At 51.2% G+C, this 17,827-nt stretch overlaps 1 protein-coding gene across 1 annotated transcript in view; it reads left to right on the top strand.

Moving 5' to 3' along the window:
• LOC306982891 (copine-8-like) overlaps window positions 1-17,827 on the top strand; it is a gene marked incomplete at its 3' end in the record, with an annotated part of 45,823 nt that overhangs the window by 9,447 nt on the left and 18,549 nt on the right. The window contains exons 3-9 of the mRNA XM_079583337.1: window positions 9,786-9,890; window positions 9,999-10,040; window positions 12,714-12,789; window positions 12,856-12,912; window positions 13,080-13,141; window positions 15,216-15,262; window positions 15,611-15,792. Of these exons, the coding sequence (XP_079439463.1) occupies window positions 9,786-9,890; window positions 9,999-10,040; window positions 12,714-12,789; window positions 12,856-12,912; window positions 13,080-13,141; window positions 15,216-15,262; window positions 15,611-15,792 (571 nt within the window). The remainder of the gene's footprint in view (window positions 1-9,785; window positions 9,891-9,998; window positions 10,041-12,713; window positions 12,790-12,855; window positions 12,913-13,079; window positions 13,142-15,215; window positions 15,263-15,610; window positions 15,793-17,827) is intronic.

Here is a 17,827-nt window from a genome sequence, read left to right as displayed (position 1 = left end):
ACTATAGGGTCAATATAGACCACAATGCACTGGGAGAGTGGGAGAAGAGCCTGACAGAGACAGGTCTGTGAACTAAACACGACTGAAGTAAATCAGCTGTTTCAGTCGAGTGTTTGTGTTTCTCATGAATAAACGACCTAAATATAAACGGTTGCGGTGAAAAGATGCTAACATTAGCTGCTAACCTTTAGCTTGAGCTGTTAAATGACCGATAGCTTCATGCTAACGTTAGCTGCTAACCTTTAGCTTGAGCTGTTAAATGACCGATAGCTTCATGCTAACGTTAGCTGCTAACCTTTAGCTCGAGCTGTTAAATGACCGATCGCTTCATGCTAACGTTAGCTGCTAACCTTTAGCTCGAGCTGTTAATGACCGATAGCTTCATGCTAACGTTAGCTGCTAACCTTTAGCTCGAGCTGTTAAATGACCGATCGCTTCATGCTAATGTTAGCTGCTAACCTTTAGCTGGAGCTGTTAAATGACCGATCGCTTCATGCTAACGTTAGCTGCTAACCTTTAGCTCGAGCTGTTAATGACCGATAGCTTCATGCTAACGTTAGCTGCTAACCTTTAGCTGGAGCTGTTAAATGACCGATAGCTTCATGCTAACGTTAGCTGCTAACCTTTAGCTGGAGCTGTTAAATGACCGATAGCTTCATGCTAACGTTAGCTGCTAACCTTTAGCTCGAGCTGTTAAATGACCGATCGCTTCATGCTAACGTTAGCTGCTAACCTTTAGCTCGAGCTGTTAAATGACCGATCGCTTCATGCTAACGTTAGCTGCTAACCTTTAGCTCGAGCTGTTAATGACCGATAGCTTCATGCTAACGTTAGCTGCTAACCTTTAGCTGGAGCTGTTAAATGACCGATCGCTTCATGCTAACGTTAGCTGCTAACCTTTAGCTCAAGCTGTTAAATGACCGATCGCTTCATGCTAACGTTAGCTGCTAACCTTTAGCTCGAGCTGTTAAATGACCGATCGCTTCATGCTAACGTTAGCTGCTAACCTTTAGCTCGAGCTGTTAATGACCGATAGCTTCATGCTAACGTTAGCTGCTAACCTTTAGCTCGAGCTGTTAAATGACCGATAGCTTCATGCTAATGTTAGCTGCTAACCTTTAGCTGGAGCTGTTAAATGACCGATAGCTTCATGCTAACGTTAGCTGCTAACCTTTAGCTGGAGCTGTTAAATGACCGACAGCTTCCTCTCGAATAATCCAAGCCATTCATGTAAAATCCATGTGAAATATAAAGTATCTGACTCGTATTAATCCATAAATATTCCACTGTCTCTGAGTTTGTTTTTTATCACAGAAATACTTTATTCCCAGAGTTTAGCGACTTTTAGCAGATGTAGTCGCTCAATCTGCTGGTGTTCGGACACCGGGCTCTGACCGACTTCAGGCGTCTCTGAGCTCACGCTGGAGTGACTTTTTTTCTTTTCTCCCTTTTTTTGTGATGACAGTAACGCCTGTAAAAGTGCCAAAACAGTCGTTCTGTTTCATAAGATAAACGTTTGTAACAATAAATAAATTCATATAAAACATTTTTTAAAAACATATCTGCAGCTCGGAGAAAGTCGTGGCTTCTGTTTGAATCGCCAACAGAATCAGTGACTATATAGTCATTATATAGTGCGGCCTGTGTAGTGAATGAGGGTGAGGGACTAGGGTGGACATTCGGACACAGCCAGTGTGACCGGCTCCACAGAGCAGCTGAGTCACTTCTAACACCAGACTAACCATAGAATCATGTTTGGAATAAAACTGACCTGCATCACATGAATGATCGTATTCTGAGGGACTACTTTCTCTCAGATCACTCCGCCGCCGCGCAGCTTATACAACCCTGAAGCTGATGCTGCTCAGATATACGGTCTTTTAAATGATTCTATGGACACAGACATTTATACGGTTATATGGCTTCTGCATCTTTACATTGAATCTTTTGTAGAGGGATGGAGTGATGTGGTGATGTAGTGATGGAGGGATGGAGGGAGGGAGAGAGGGGGGTTGTGCCGCAGCCGTGCTCAGTGAAGCCGCTGTAATTCCGCCTCGGGCCTGAACACGCTCCATCATCACGGCTCTCACACGCACAGGAAACACAGGCTTTTATTGTGAAAGCGCCTCAGAGCCCGAGATGAGACCGGGTTTTGTCTGGTCCCGGGTTGGCTCGTTCAGGCCGCGCTCTGAGGCGTGAAGAGGAGGTCAAGCGCCTCGCAAAGAGAGGGCAAAGAGAGGCCGAGGAGAGGCCGAGGAGAGGCTAAAGAGAGGCCAGAGAGAGGCCAGAGAGAGGCCAAAGAGAGGCTAAAGAGAGGCTAAAGAGAGGCCAAAGAGAGGCCAAAGAGAGGCTAAAGAGAGGCTAAAGAGAGGCCAGAGAGACGCTAAAGAGAGGCTAAAGAGAGGCTAAAGAGAGGCTAAAGAGAGGCCAGAGAGAGGCCAAAGAGAGGCCAAAGAGAGGCCAGAGAGAGGCCAGAGAGAGGCTAAAGAGAGGCCAGAGAGAGGCCGAAGAGAGGCTAAAGAGAGGCTAAAGAGAGGCCGAGGAGAGGCCAGAGAGAGGCCAGAGAGAGGCTAAAGAGAGGCTAAAGAGAGGCCAAAGAGAGGCCAGAGAGAGGCCAGAGAGAGGCTAAAGAGAGGCTAAAGAGAGGCCAAAGAGAGGCCAGAGAGAGGCTAAAGAGAGGCTAAAGAGAGGCTAAAGAGAGGCCAAAGAGAGGCTAAAGAGAGGCCAAAGAGAGGCTAAAGAGAGGCTAAAGAGAGGCCAAAGAGAGGCCAAAGAGAGGCTAAAGAGAGGCTAAAGAGAGGCCAGAGAGACGCTAAAGAGAGGCCAAAGAGAGGCCAAAGAGAGGCTAAAGAGAGGCTAAAGAGAGGCCAGAGAGAGGCCAAAGAGAGGCCAAAGAGAGGCCAGAGAGAGGCCAGAGAGAGGCTAAAGAGAGGCCAGAGAGAGGCCGAAGAGAGGCTAAAGAGAGGCTAAAGAGAGGCCGAGGAGAGGCCAGAGAGAGGCCAGAGAGAGGCTAAAGAGAGGCTAAAGAGAGGCCAAAGAGAGGCCAGAGAGAGGCCAGAGAGAGGCTAAAGAGAGGCTAAAGAGAGGCTAAAGAGAGGCCAAAGAGAGGCCAAAGAGAGGCCAGAGAGAGGCTAAAGAGAGGCTAAAGAGAGGCCAAAGAGAGGCCAGAGAGAGGCTAAAGAGAGGCTAAAGAGAGGCTAAAGAGAGGCTAAAGAGAGGCTAAAGAGAGGCTAAAGAGAGGCTAAAGAGAGGCTAAAGAGAGGCCAAAGAGAGGCCAAAGAGAGGCCAGAGAGAGGCTAAAGAGAGGCTAAAGAGAGGCTAAAGAGAGGCTAAAGAGAGGCTAAAGAGAGGCTAAAGAGAGGCTAAAGAGAGGCTAAAGAGAGGCCAGAGAGAGGCTAAAGAGAGGCTAAAGAGAGGCCAGAGAGAGGCCAAAGAGAGGCTAAAGAGAGGCCAAAGAGAGGCCAGAGAGAGGCCGAAGAGAGGCTAAAGAGAGGCTAAAGAGAGGCCGAGGAGAGGCCAGAGAGAGGCCAGAGAGAGGCTAAAGAGAGGCTAAAGAGAGGCTAAAGAGAGGCCAAAGAGAGGCCAGAGAGAGGCTAAAGAGAGGCTAAAGAGAGGCTAAAGAGAGGCTAAAGAGAGGCTAAAGAGAGGCTAAAGAGAGGCTAAAGAGAGGCTAAAGAGAGGCTAAAGAGAGGCCAGAGAGAGGCTAAAGAGAGGCTAAAGAGAGGCCAAAGAGAGGCCAGAGAGAGGCTAAAGAGAGGCTAAAGAGAGGCCAGAGAGAGGCTAAAGAGAGGCTAAAGAGAGGCCAGAGAGAGGCCAGAGAGAGGCTAAAGAGAGGCTAAAGAGAGGCTAAAGAGAGGCCAAAGAGAGGCCATGAGAGGCTAAAGAGAGGCTAAAGAGAGGCTAAAGAGAGGCTAAAGAGAGGCTAAAGAGAGGCTAAAGAGAGGCTAAAGAGAGGCTAAAGAGAGGCCAGAGAGAGGCTAAAGAGAGGCCAAAGAGAGGCCAGAGAGAGGCTAAAGAGAGGCTAAAGAGAGGCCAAAGAGAGGCCAGAGAGAGGCTAAAGAGAGGCTAAAGAGAGGCCAAAGAGAGGCTAAAGAGAGGCTAAAGAGAGGCTAAAGAGAGGCCAAAGAGAGGCCAGAGAGAGGCTAAAGAGAGGCTAAAGAGAGGCTAAAGAGAGGCTAAAGAGAGGCTAAAGAGAGGCTAAAGAGAGGCTAAAGAGAGGCTAAAGAGAGGCTAAAGAGAGGCCAAAGAGAGGCCAGAGAGAGGCTAAAGAGAGGCTAAAGAGAGGCTAAAGAGAGGCTAAAGAGAGGCTAAAGAGAGGCTAAAGAGAGGCTAAAGAGAGGCTAAAGAGAGGCTAAAGAGAGGCTAAAGAGAGGCTAAAGAGAGGCCAAAGAGAGGCCAAAGAGAGGCCAGAGAGAGGCTAAAGAGAGGCTAAAGAGAGGCTAAAGAGAGGCTAAAGAGAGGCTAAAGAGAGGCTAAAGAGAGGCTAAAGAGAGGCTAAAGAGAGGCCAGAGAGAGGCTAAAGAGAGGCTAAAGAGAGGCCAGAGAGAGGCCAAAGAGAGGCTAAAGAGAGGCCAAAGAGAGGCCAGAGAGAGGCCGAAGAGAGGCTAAAGAGAGGCTAAAGAGAGGCCGAGGAGAGGCCAGAGAGAGGCCAGAGAGAGGCTAAAGAGAGGCCAAAGAGAGGCCAAAGAGAGGCCAGAGAGAGGCTAAAGAGAGGCTAAAGAGAGGCTAAAGAGAGGCCAAAGAGAGGCCAGAGAGAGGCTAAAGAGAGGCTAAAGAGAGGCCAAAGAGAGGCCAGAGAGAGGCTAAAGAGAGGCTAAAGAGAGAGGCAAAAGAGAGGCTAAAGAGAGGCCAGAGAGAGGCTAAAGAGAGGCTAAAGAGAGGCTAAAGAGAGGCCAAAGAGAGGACAAAGAGAGGCCGAGGAGAGGCTAAAGAGAGGCTAAAGAGAGGCCAGAGGGAGGCCAAAGAGAGGCCAGAGGGAGGCCAAAGAGAGGCCAAAGAGAGGCCAAAGAGAGGCCAAAGAGAGGCCAGAGAGAGGCCAGAGAGAGGCCAGAGAGAGGCTAAAGAGAGGCCAAAGAGAGGCCAAAGAGAGGCCAAAGAGAGGCCAAAGAGAGGCCAGAGAGAGGCTAAAGAGAGGCTAAAGAGAGGCCAGAGAGAGGCCAAAGAGAGGCTAAAGAGAGGCTAAAGAGAGGCTAAAGAGAGGCCAAAGAGAGGCCAAAGAGAGGCTAAAGAGAGGCCAGAGAGAGGCCAGAGGGAGGCCAGAGGGAGGCCAGAGAGAGGCTAAAGAGAGGCCAAAGAGAGGCTAAAGAGAGGCTAAAGAGAGGCCAAAGAGAGGCTAAAGAGAGGCTAAAGAGAGGCCAAAGAGAGGCTAAAGAGAGGCCAAAGAGAGGCCAAAGAGAGGCCAAAGAGAGGCTAAAGAGAGGCTAAAGAGAGGCCAAAGAGAGGCCAAAGAGAGGCTAAAGAGAGGCCAGAGAGAGGCCAGAGGGAGGCCAGAGGGAGGCAGAGAGAGGCTAAAGAGAGGCCAAAGAGAGGCTAAAGAGAGGCTAAAGAGAGGCCAAAGAGAGGCTAAAGAGAGGCCAAAGAGAGGCTAAAGAGAGGCTAAAGAGAGGCCAAAGAGAGGCTAAAGAGAGAGGCCAGAGAGAGGCTAAAGAGAGGCCAGAGAGAGGCTAAAGAGAGGCCAAAGAGAGGCTAAAGAGAGGCCAGAGAGAGGCCAAAGAGAGGCTAAAGAGAGGCCAAAGAGAGGCTAAAGAGAGGCTAAAGAGAGGCTAAAGAGAGGACAAAGAGAGGACAAAGAGAGGACAAAGAGAGGCTAAAGAGAGGCCAGAGAGAGGCCAAAGAGAGGCTAAAGAGAGGCCAAAGAGAGGCTAAAGAGAGGCCAGAGAGAGGCCAGAGGGAGGCCAGAGGGAGGCCAGAGAGAGGCTAAAGAGAGGCCAAAGAGAGGCTAAAGAGAGGCCAGAGGGAGGCCAGAGAGAGGCCAAAGAGAGGCTAAAGAGAGGCCAGAGGGAGGCCAGAGAGAGACCAGAGAGAGGCCAGAGAGAGGCCAGAGAGAGGCTAAAGAGAGGACAAAGAGAGGCTAAAGAGAGGCTAAAGAGAGGCTAAAGAGAGGCCAAAGAGAGGCCAGAGAGAGACCAGAGAGAGGCCAGAGAGAGGCCAGAGAGAGACCAGAGAGAGGCCAGAGAGAGGCCAGAGAGAGACCAGAGAGAGACCAGAGAGAGACCAGAGAGAGGCCAGAGAGAGACCAGAGAGAGACCAGAGAGAGGCCAGAGAGAGACCAGAGAGAGACCAGAGAGAGACCAGAGAGAGCCAGAGAGAGGCCAGAGAGAGACCAGAGAGAGGCCAGAGAGAGGCCAGAGAGAGGCTAAAGAGAGGCCAAAGAGAGGCTAAAGAGAGGCTAAAGAGAGGCCAGAGAGAGGCCAGAGAGAGGCCAGAGGAGAGAGGCCAGAGAGAGGCCAGAGGAGAGAGGCCAAAGAGAGGCTAAAGAGAGGCCAAAGAGAGGCTAAAGAGAGGCTAAAGAGAGGCCAAAGAGAGGCTAAAGAGAGAGACCAGAGAGAGGCCAGAGAGAGGCCAAAGAGAGGCTAAAGAGAGGCCAAAGAGAGGCCAGAGAGAGACCAGAGAGAGGCCAGAGAGAGGCCAGAGAGAGACCAGAGAGAGACCAGAGAGAGACCAGAGAGAGGCCAGAGAGAGACCAGAGAGAGACCAGAGAGAGACCAGAGAGAGACCAGAGAGAGGCCAGAGAGAGACCAGAGAGAGACCAGAGAGACCAGAGAGAGGCCAGAGAGAGGCCAGAGAGAGACCAGAGAGAGGCCAGAGAGAGGCCAGAGAGAGACCAGAGAGAGACCAGAGAGAGGCCAGAGAGAGACCAGAGAGAGGCCAGAGAGAGACCAGAGAGAGACCAGAGAGAGACCAGAGAGAGGCCAGAGAGAGGCCAGAGAGAGACCAGAGAGAGGCCAGAGAGAGGCCAGAGAGAGACCAGAGAGAGGCCAGAGAGAGGCCAGAGAGAGGCCAGAGAGAGCCAGAGAGAGACCAGAGAGAGACCAGAGAGAGACCAGAGAGAGACCAGAGAGAGACCAGAGAGAGGCCAGAGAGAGACCAGAGAGAGACCAGAGAGAGACCAGAGAGAGGACCAGAGAGAGGCCAGAGAGAGACCAGAGAGAGGCCAGAGAGAGGCCAGAGAGAGACCAGAGAGAGACCAGAGAGAGGCCAGAGAGAGACAGAGAGAGACCAGAGAGAGACCAGAGAGAGACCAGAGAGAGACCAGAGAGAGGCCAGAGAGAGACCAGAGAGAGACCAGAGAGAGACCAGAGAGAGGACCAGAGAGAGAGCCAGAGAGAGACCAGAGAGAGACCAGAGAGAGACCAGAGAGAGGACCAGAGAGAGACCAGAGAGAGACCAGAGAGAGACCAGAGAGAGACCAGAGAGAGGCCAGAGAGAGGCCAGAGAGAGACCAGAGAGAGGCCAGAGAGAGGCCAGAGAGAGACCAGAGAGAGGCCAGAGAGAGGCCAGAGAGAGACCAGAGAGAGGACCAGAGAGAGACCAGAGAGAGACCAGAGAGAGACCAGAGAGAGACCAGAGAGAGACCAGAGAGAGACCAGAGAGAGACCAGAGAGAGACCAGAGAGAGACCAGAGAGAGACCAGAGAGAGGCCAGAGAGAGGCCAGAGAGAGACCAGAGAGAGGCCAGGAGAGAGGCCAGAGAGAGACCAGAGAGAGACCAGAGAGAGGCCAGAGAGAGGCAGAGAGAGGCCAAGAGAGCCAGAGAGAGGCCAGAGAGAGACCAGAGAGAGACCAGAGAGAGGCCAGAGAGAGACCAGAGAGAGGCCAGAGAGAGACCAGAGAGAGACCAGAGAGAGGCCAGAGAGAGACCAGAGAGAGGCCAGAGAGAGGCCAGAGAGAGGCCAAAGAGAGGCCAGAGAGAGACCAGAGAGAGGCCAGAGAGAGACCAGAGAGAGGCCAGAGAGAGGCCAGAGAGAGGCCAAAGAGAGGCCAGAGAGAGGCCAGAGAGAGACCAGAGAGAGACCAGAGAGAGGCCAGAGAGAGACCAGAGAGAGGCCAGAGAGAGACCAGAGAGAGACCAGAGAGAGACCAGAGAGAGACCAGAGAGAGGCCAGAGAGAGGCCAGAGAGAGACCAGAGAGAGGCCAGAGAGAGACCAGAGAGAGACCAGAGAGAGGCCAGAGAGAGACCAGAGAGAGACCAGAGAGAGACCAGAGAGAGACCAGAGAGAGACCAGAGAGAGACCAGAGAGAGGCCAGAGAGAGACCAGAGAGAGGCCAGAGAGAGACCAGAGAGAGACCAGAGAGAGACCAGAGAGAGACCAGAGAGAGGCCAGAGAGAGGCCAGAGAGAGACCAGAGAGAGGCCAGAGAGAGGCCAGAGAGAGTCCAAAGAGAGGCCAGAGAGAGGCCAGAGAGAGACCAGAGAGAGGCCAGAGAGAGACCAGAGAGAGACCAGAGAGAGACCAGAGAGAGGCCAGAGAGAGGCCAGAGAGAGACCAGAGAGAGACCAGAGAGAGACCAGAGAGAGACCAGAGAGAGACCAGAGAGAGGCCAGAGAGAGGCCAGAGAGAGACCAGAGAGAGACCAGAGAGAGACCAGAGAGAGACCAGAGAGAGGCCAGAGAGAGGCCAGAGAGAGACCAGAGAGAGGCCAGAGAGAGACCAGAGAGAGGCCAGAGAGAGGCCAGAGAGAGGCCAGAGAGAGGCCAGAGAGAGACCAGAGAGAGGCCAGAGAGAGGCCAGAGAGAGTCCAAAGAGAGGCCAGAGAGAGGCCAGAGAGAGACCAGAGAGAGGCCAGAGAGAGTCCAAAGAGAGGCCAGAGAGAGGCCAGAGAGAGACCAGAGAGAGGCCAGAGAGAGGCCAGAGAGAGGCCAGAGAGAGGCCAAAGAGAGGCCAAAGAGAGCTTCTATTGACGGAAGTGAGCGGGGGAAGTCTTTAGGAGTTACTGCGCGGACGTTTTGCTCCTCGTATCATTACGCCTCACAATATAGTCCCCCTTTTTATTTGCTTATAAAATCCACATGCTACATTTCTTCATGAAAACACTTCACGTAACTTTATTTAAATAGGGAACACGTGGAAGAGCTTGGTAGCTTCTATCGTGAGCTTTTTTGGAGCTATGTGACATGTGGGAGAGGCTGCGCATGTGTGAGCGCACGGACAAAGACCAGACGGGGATATATTAACTCATCTAAGGTTAGGTAAGAACATATCTCAGTATGTAAAAACACTGGCCTATTCCTTTAAAGCCGCCCTGTGGAACATTAAGGCTGTATCGTCCCGAACGCAGAGACTAAGAGTCAGAATAAAGTGTCTGGGGGCGGAGTTAATGAGTCTGACTGAAGAGGGAAAACAAATGCAGAGCAATGACATAAATATGAGGAAAAAATCTGAATGTGCGGATATAGAACCTTTCAGATGTGCCTGGTGTGATGAAGAAGTTTCATTTCATTTATTTATATGAAGATTTTGCACCAAGACTTCCAGACCATCACTTTAATGACTTTAATCCCTCCTGAGGCCTGGCAGAAAACACACTTACTCAGAGGTGGAGATGCTCCTGAGGTGGAGATGCTCCTGAGGTGGAGATGCTCCTGAGGTGGAGATGTTGTTCAGAGTGTCAGAGTGTGAGAAAAGCCTGTGGAGGTTTTCATGGATGACACTCTTTGATACTGCGTTTAATCTTGTATGAGCTCCGCTGATTCTCCGCCTTCTCCCAGATGTTCTCCCAGATGTTCTCCCAGATGTTCTCCTCCTGCCCTCAGGCTGTGACGTAAGTGTGATTGTTCCTCGCCAGGTTCACCATCTGCCATAAGACGGAGGTGGTGAAGAACACGCTGGACCCGGTGTGGCAGGCCTTCAAGATCCCGGTGCGAGCGCTGTGCAACGGGGACTACGACAGGTGGGTGTCCCGCCTCAGCGAGGGGGGGGGGGGGCAGACGGCTATGTCCCGCCTCCGCGAGGGGGGGGCAGATTCACACGCTTAAACAACGAGATCCATGTGTTTCAGGAGCATCAAAGTGGAGGTGTACGACTGGGACCGGGACGGAGGGTGAGTCTGAAGCTGAGGCTGGAGACGAAGTTCTCCTGATGGACTTTGGCAAACAGGAAGTGCCTCAGTGCTTCAGGAGGGAGAACACATGGGGGGGCGGGGTTTATGAGGAAGTGAACTCCAAAGAAACAGAAGAAGAAGAAGAACGTCTGTTATTGTGGCTTTACAGAAGTCCTTCTTCAGAGAGAAACTGGAGGAATAAGTTACTTGTGTTAGAGGCCAGAGAGAGGCCGGAGAGAGGCTAAAGAGAGGCCAGAGAGAGGCCAGAGAGAGGCGAAAGAGAGGCTAAAGAGAGGCTAAAGAGAGGCTAAAGAGAGGCGAAAGAGAGGCGAAAGAGAGGCTAAAGAGAGGCTAAAGAGAGGCTAAAGAGAGGCCAAAGAGAGGCCAGAGAGAGGCCAAAGAGAGGCTAAAGAGAGGCTAAAGAGAGGCCAGAGAGAGGCCAAAGAGAGGCTAAAGAGAGGCTAAAGAGAGGCTAAAGAGAGGCTAAAGAGAGGCTAAAGAGAGGCTAAAGAGAGGCTAAAGAGAGGCCAAAGAGAGGCCAGAGAGAGGCTAAAGAGAGGCTAAAGAGAGGCCAGAGAGAGGCCAGAGAGAGGCTAAAGAGAGGCTAAAGAGAGGCTAAAGAGAGGCTAAAGAGAGGCTAAAGAGAGGCTAAAGAGAGGCCAGAGAGAGGCCAAAGAGAGGCCAAGGAGAGGCCAGAGAGAGGCCAGAGAGAGGCCAAAGAGAGGCCAAAGAGAGGCCAAAGAGAGGCCAGAGAGAGGCCAAAGAGAGGCTAAAGAGAGGCTAAAGAGAGGACAAAGAGAGGCCAGAGAGAGGCTAAAGAGAGGCCAAAGAGAGGCTAAAGAGAGGCTAAAGAGAGGCTAAAGAGAGGACAAAGAGAGGCCAGAGAGAGGCCAAAGAGAGGCCAGAGAGAGGCCAAAGAGAGGCCAGAGAGAGGCCAAAGAGAGGCCAGAGAGAGGCCAGAGAGAGGACAAAGAGAGGCCAAAGAGAGGCTAAAGAGAGGCTAAAGAGAGGACAAAGAGAGGACAAAGAGAGGCTAAAGAGAGGCTAAAGAGAGGCTAAAGAGAGGCTAAAGAGAGGCCAAAGAGAGGCCAAAGAGAGGCTAAAGAGAGGCTAAAGAGAGGCCAAAGAGAGGCCAAAGAGAGGCCAAAGAGAGGCTAAAGAGAGGCCAAAGAGAGGCTAAAGAGAGGCCAGAGAGAGGCCAAAGAGAGGCCAAAGAGAGGCCAAAGAGAGGCTAAAGAGAGGCTAAAGAAAGGCTAAAGAGAGGCTAAAGAGAGGCCAAAGAGAGACTAAAGAGAGGCTAAAGAGAGGCCAGAGAGAGGCTAAAGAGAGGCTAAAGAGAGGCTAAAGAGAGGCCAAAGAGAGGCCAAAGAGAGGCTAAAGAGAGGCCAAAGAGAGGCTAAAGAGAGGCTAAAGAGAGGCCAAAGAGAGGCTAAAGAGAGGCTAAAGAGAGGCTAAAGAGAGGCTAAAGAGAGGCTAAAGAGAGGCCAAAGAGAGGCTAAAGAGAGGCTAAAGAGAGGCTAAAGAGAGGACAAAGAGAGGACAAAGAGAGGCTAAAGAGAGGCTAAAGAGAGGCTAAAGAGAGGCTAAAGAGAGGCCAAAGAGAGGCCAAAGAGAGGCTAAAGAGAGGCTAAAGAGAGGCCAAAGAGAGGCCAAAGAGAGGCCAAAGAGAGGCTAAAGAGAGGCCAAAGAGAGGCTAAAGAGAGGCCAGAGAGAGGCCAAAGAGAGGCCAAAGAGAGGCCAAAGAGAGGCTAAAGAGAGGCTAAAGAAAGGCTAAAGAGAGGCTAAAGAGAGGCCAAAGAGAGACTAAAGAGAGGCTAAAGAGAGGCCAGAGAGAGGCTAAAGAGAGGCTAAAGAGAGGCTAAAGAGAGGCCAAAGAGAGGCCAAAGAGAGGCTAAAGAGAGGCCAAAGAGAGGCTAAAGAGAGGCTAAAGAGAGGCCAAAGAGAGGCTAAAGAGAGGCTAAAGAGAGGCTAAAGAGAGGCTAAAGAGAGGCTAAAGAGAGGCCAAAGAGAGGCTAAAGAGAGGCTAAAGAGAGGCTAAAGAGAGGCTAAAGAGAGGCCAAGGAGAGGCCAGAGAGAGGCCAGAGAGAGGCCAAAGAGAGGCCAGAGAGAGGCCAAAGAGAGGCTAAAGAGAGGCCAAAGAGAGGCTAAAGAGAGGCTAAAGAGAGGCTAAAGAGAGGCTAAAGAGAGGCTAAAGAGAGGCCAAAGAGAGGCTAAAGAGAGGCTAAAGAGAGGCTAAAGAGAGGCCAAAGAGAGGCCAAAGAGAGGCCAGAGAGAGGCCAGGAATAAACCGGGAGAGGCTAAATGCTAACAACATCTGTGCATGACTGAGAAGACCAGACAGGTACACATCAACTCGTCTAAGCTCAGGTAAGAACAGAGCTCAGTCTGGAAGATCTGAGGCCTGTTCCTTTGAAGCTCCTCCTCCTTCATCATGAACAGAGTCTGCTCTTCTCAAGCTTTTACTTCTCTAAAGTCTGCCTCATGTTCACGGTTTTACAGATGACTTGAGGATGATGAAGGTGAGGAAACAGTGAGAGCAGGGGCGGAGCTGACACGGGCAGCAGAGGGACTGGGGCCCCTCTAGTCTAACGGTTCAGTTTGACTTTCACACACAGTCGACTGGACCGGGTTTGTCCCTGTGTCTGTTTCCTGATCGACCGTTTTTTGTTCCAGACATGATTTCATCGGCGACTTCAGCACGAGCTACAGGGAGATGTGCCGCAGCCAGTCGCAGTTCCACGTCTACGAGGTCAGAGGTCACGAACACCTGCAGGGTCAGGGGGGGCGTCCGGCCTAACGTGTGTGTCTGTGACAGGTGCTGAACCCCAAGAAGAAAGGGAAGAAGAAGAAGAAGTACCAGAACTCCGGGACGGTGAGTCGGAGCCCTGTGGCCCCTGTGGCCCCTGTGGCCCCTGTGGCCCCTGTGGCCCCTGTGGCCCCTGTGGCCCCTGTGGCCCTGTGGCCCCTGTAGTACAGTATGACAGGTGTGGCCCCCGTGGCCCCTGTGGTTCAGTATGACAGGTGTGTTTCTGCCTCCAGGTGACGCTGTTGTCGTGTCTGGTGGACTCGGAGCTGTCCTTCCTGGATTTCATCAGAGGAGGGTACGTTTATGAGTGTTGTGAGTTCGAGTCCCAGCTCGGATCATTCACTGAACCGTCTCCATCCTCCTCACTCACAGTTTAACAGACTTTACCCACACGGAGACAAACACTTATGTTACAGAAACTTTCTCTGTGAGCCTGAAGCAGCTCAGTAAATGTGTCCACATTAATGTATCATTATTAAAAAAACATTATTATTGTATAATTATTATTATTATACGGCTCTTCACAACGTAAGTAGAAGCTCCGTTGATTTGAATGGGATTTCCCAACGTTCTCCCGGTCATTATTTTCTGATAAAGGACCTCTGAAAATGGCAACGGGGTTCGTGCTTTCATATAGATACAGCATCTCTGGAATCGCCCATATATGGTCATGTTTGAAAACAGTTAAGGGGGAAACAATTTAGAAAAAATGTAAATTTTCTCTAATTATTCAAAAACTACTTTAACAAATGCTGAATTATGAATATAGTTTCTACTAAATAAAGACATGGGGAGGAGCAAAGTGGTTCAACAGCCCATAAATACATGAATAACGGAGAATGCTAACTTGATGCTACATGTTAGCATCGGGCTAATGCTAACGGTTAGCTAGCGCTTGCTACAACTGCCGTTTTTTTCACTTCTACTGAACAATCTGCTGTGAGAAAATATCCTGATTTACACTTGACTGTATTTATGGGATAAATAAGTTGATATTCCACCAGAAAATGGCTAAAAAGAGGGAAAATTGTGTTTCTCTCAAGATTCTATTTTCCCCCTCGGTGAAGCCACGCCCCCTTCTATGACAAGATGCCGTCTGTATCTATCACTCCGCACATACGTAGCAGCGACACTATCTGTCCCGTCACTGAGAGAGAAGTCGGGGAATCGCTCGTGAAGTTAGTGCGAGTCTGACTTTCAACCCAGAGATTCACCACCATTCCTCCAACTGCGCCTTCAGCTAAGTAGCTAGGCTAGCTGCTAGCCTTGCTGCTTCTAGCCTAGCCAAACGTTTGGGAACTATTTGTCGCGGAAGTCATTAAATAAACTCTTGGACCTTCATAAAAGTGTACGAAGTTTATGTTGTGTGTTCAGTTGGCAAATGGCCGAATAATAAGCGGATAATGTTTAGAACGCTGGTCATTATCGGGAAAATAAACACCGACAGAAGGTACCAGATAATGACCAGCGTTCTGTACATTATCCCTTACCTATACCCTGGTCTGGGTGAATACTGGACTCTGATTGGCCGGTGCATTATTTTGGTGTAACCGCACACGTAGTCCGGTAGTTAAATCACTGGGATGTCACTCCGCTGTGGCGTCGCCATAGCAACGCCTGACACAGCTGAATCAGATAAAGGCGTAATTAGTGACTGACAGGAACGTATGAGATGGATTTAGTGTTTGCTAAATGTTTGTAGAGGAGAGTGAGCAGCTAGGTTAGCTACTGTTAATAACATATGAGCTTTACATTTCTATTGGAAACGGTTAAGGCTATTCATCATTTTCAGGCGTACATAAAATGATCCTGCATTGAAGCATCTTTGTCTGGATTAGTAAAGTCAAACATAAAAGTTTGAGTTGGGGGGGCCCAGGTGTGAGCGACTCCACCGCAGCTGTTTCCATAAACAGTTGAGCTGGTTGAGCTAGCTAGCTTTAGCTTCAGGTTAAACCTTGTAAAAGGTAAATAACTCCTGCCCACGAGTGCCGCATATCGGTGTTTCCTTCCAGGGAAAAGTGTTTCCGGGTTAGTCCTGTTGTGTTGTGATTCTGTGCTGATGTTGTGTCGTTGAGCCTGACTGAGATCCTCGTAATAGCTGCGGAGAATGACTCGCTCTGAGACCAGCCTTCAGTGACCGGCTAATAACCCACACAAAATAGTCCCGTAGTCTGGCAGATTTAGTGACTTTAGTCAATGAAAAACACATTTATTATAAATGTTAGGTTTGTGGGACCCTGGTATAAGCGGATTAAACAACGAGGAGCCGCGTTAGACGTGAAAATGCAGCTCTGAGGTGTTTAATCCTTTCTTATATCATTATTAATGTATAATTATTAATATATTTATATATCTGTGTTTCTCTGCAGGACTCAGATTAACTTCACTGTGGCCATCGACTTCACCGCCTCCAACGGTCAGTCCACAACACACCTCCTCCATCACATTTTCGTCACATTTTCCATCACCACAACACGCCACTACATGAGTCCGTACTGCAGTAGTAGTAGTAGTATTTGTGTACTCTCAGGTAACCCGTCTCAGCCCACCTCTCTGCACTACATGAGTCCGTACTGCAGTAGTAGTAGTAGTATTTGTGTACTCTCAGGTAACCCGTCCCAGCCCACCTCTCTGCACTACATGAGTCCGTACTGCAGTAGTAGTAGTAGTATTTGTGTACTCTCAGGTAACCCGTCCCAGCCCACCTCTCTGCACTACATGAGTCCGTACTGCAGTAGTAGTAGTAGTATTTGTGTACTCTCAGGTAACCCGTCTCAGCCCACCTCTCTGCACTACATGAGTCCGTACCAGCTGAACGATTACGCGCTGGCGTTGAAGGCGGTCGGCGAGATCATCCAGGATTACGACTCCGACAAACTGTTCCCGGCGCTCGGATTCGGCGCCAAACTGCCGCCGGACGGACGCGTGTCCCACGAGTTCGCTCTGGTGAGACTTTCTCTTTATTTCCTGATTTCGCTGATTCATCACATAAATCATAATTCTAAGGCCGGGTCTCCGACAGAGGCCGGGTCTAACAGAGGCCGGGTCTAACAGAGGCCGGGTCTCCGACAGAGGCCGGGTCTCTGACAGAGGCCGGGTCTAACAGAGGCCGGGTCTAACAGAGGCCGGGTCTCCGACAGAGGCCGGGTCTCCGACAGAGGCCGGGTCTCCGACAGAGGCCGGGTCTCCGACAGAGGCCGGGTCTCTGACAGAGGCCGGGTCTCCGACAGAGGCCGGGTCCGACAGAGGCCGGGTCTCCGACAGGGGCCGGGTCTAACAGAGGCCGGGTCTCTGACAGAGGCCGGGTCTCCGACAGAGGCCGGGTCCGACAGAGGCCGGGTCCGACAGAGGCCGGGTCCGACAGAGGCCGGGTCTCCGACAGAGGCCGGGTCTCCGACAGAGGCCGGGTCTCCGACAGGGGCCGGGTCTCCGACAGGGGCCGGGTCTCCGACAGGGGCCGGGTCTCCGACAGAGGCCGGGTCTCCGACAGGGGCCGGGTCTAACAGGGGCCGGGTCTCCGACAGAGGCCGGGTCTCCGACAGGGGCCGGGTCTAACAGGGGCCGGGTCTCCGACAGAGGCCGGGTCTCCGACAGGGGCCGGGTCTCTGACAGAGGCCGGGTCTCCGACAGGGGCCGGGTCTAACAGGGGCCGGGTCTCCGACAGAGGCCGGGTCTCCGACAGGGGCCGGGTCTAACAGGGGCCGGGTCTCCGACAGAGGCCGGGTCTCCGACAGGGGCCGGGTCTCCGACAGAGGCCGGGTCTCCGACAGAGGCCGGGTCTCCGACAGAGGCCGGGTCTCCGACAGGGGCCGGGTTCGTGGCTGGTGGAGGCAAATTAAAGCCGGTCTCTAAAACAGGCCGGGGCTTTTATTAGAAACTATAGCAGTAGAAATATTCCCCATGTTAGGAGTTTGTCTCATACTGGTGTAAATGAAAACTCAGGTGCAGGAAGTAACAAACTGAACCCGGGCCGAGGGGGACGCTGCGGAGGAGCTGATCCGAGCGTCACTTTGACACAGATTTAGCCACTTTTCAAACCTCCTGTGACGATATTTGGAAACAGCACAAATGTTTATGACCCTCCAGGGTTTTAATAAAGTCTCCATCGCGTCTTCAAAGCACGTCCAGCTGCTCCGTGTGCAGGTCAGTCCCGCCTCAAAATAACTCCTCCCATCAGCGCGAGCGTCTCGTCTTCTCTCGGGTCAGTCTCATGATCGATCACAAACACAAACGCTCCGTCTAAACTCGCCTTTTACACAAGATAACAGCAAATAATCCGGTCCGCGGTAAAAACGAAACAGAAACCTGCAGTGACACTGATGTCAAAGCTCCGCTAACAGCAACGAAACACTTCCTGTTGTCCCGACAAAATAAAAGGCGTCAATGTTCCAGCCGCTGGGAGAGGGTTTGAAATGTTCAGTAATAAATGAACCTAATATTTTAGGTGCAAATGGACACAAATCTCGTTTGTCTTCATTTTCCTGGTCGTCCGTTTTGCTCAAATAGAAATAAAGGCCTGTCTCTAATTGTGGCCTGGTTCCAATAAAGGCCTGGTCCCAGATGCCCTTGAGTAAATAAAGGCCCCGGCCTCTATTAGAGCATTTACGGTATTTTAAATGAACAAAAACTTCCAATCGACGTCTCTACATTGATAAAGGTTGTGAGTTTCTCCTGCAGCCTCTGAGCCCATCGATGGTTTTCTTGAATCTGTCTCCTGGCTGAGCTGGAGTCAGAGCGGTGGTGGTGGGTTTGTTCTCACGTGAATATTTGATGTTGTTTTAAACTGAAGTCTGTGCAGCTGAGAGCCCGAGGCCGAGCTCAGCTTTTAGGACAAACCGCTCAGCTCTCGTCTGCAGCTGAGGACGGCGTTCCCACAGAAACATCTGATCAAACTCAGACTTTCTTTCTTTTCTCCTTTCACTGAGTCCTGTTGTTAAAGTCAGATCCTCCTGGTTTCTGTGTTTAACGTCCGTGTTGTGTC

This window comes from Gobius niger (genome assembly GCF_951799975.1).
Source record: "Gobius niger genome assembly, contig: SCAFFOLD_150, whole genome shotgun sequence".
NCBI classification, from domain to species: Eukaryota; Metazoa; Chordata; class Actinopteri; order Gobiiformes; family Gobiidae; genus Gobius; species Gobius niger.
The sequence above is the reverse complement of the archived record's forward strand: the minus strand, read 5'-3'. Positions and strand labels throughout refer to the sequence as shown.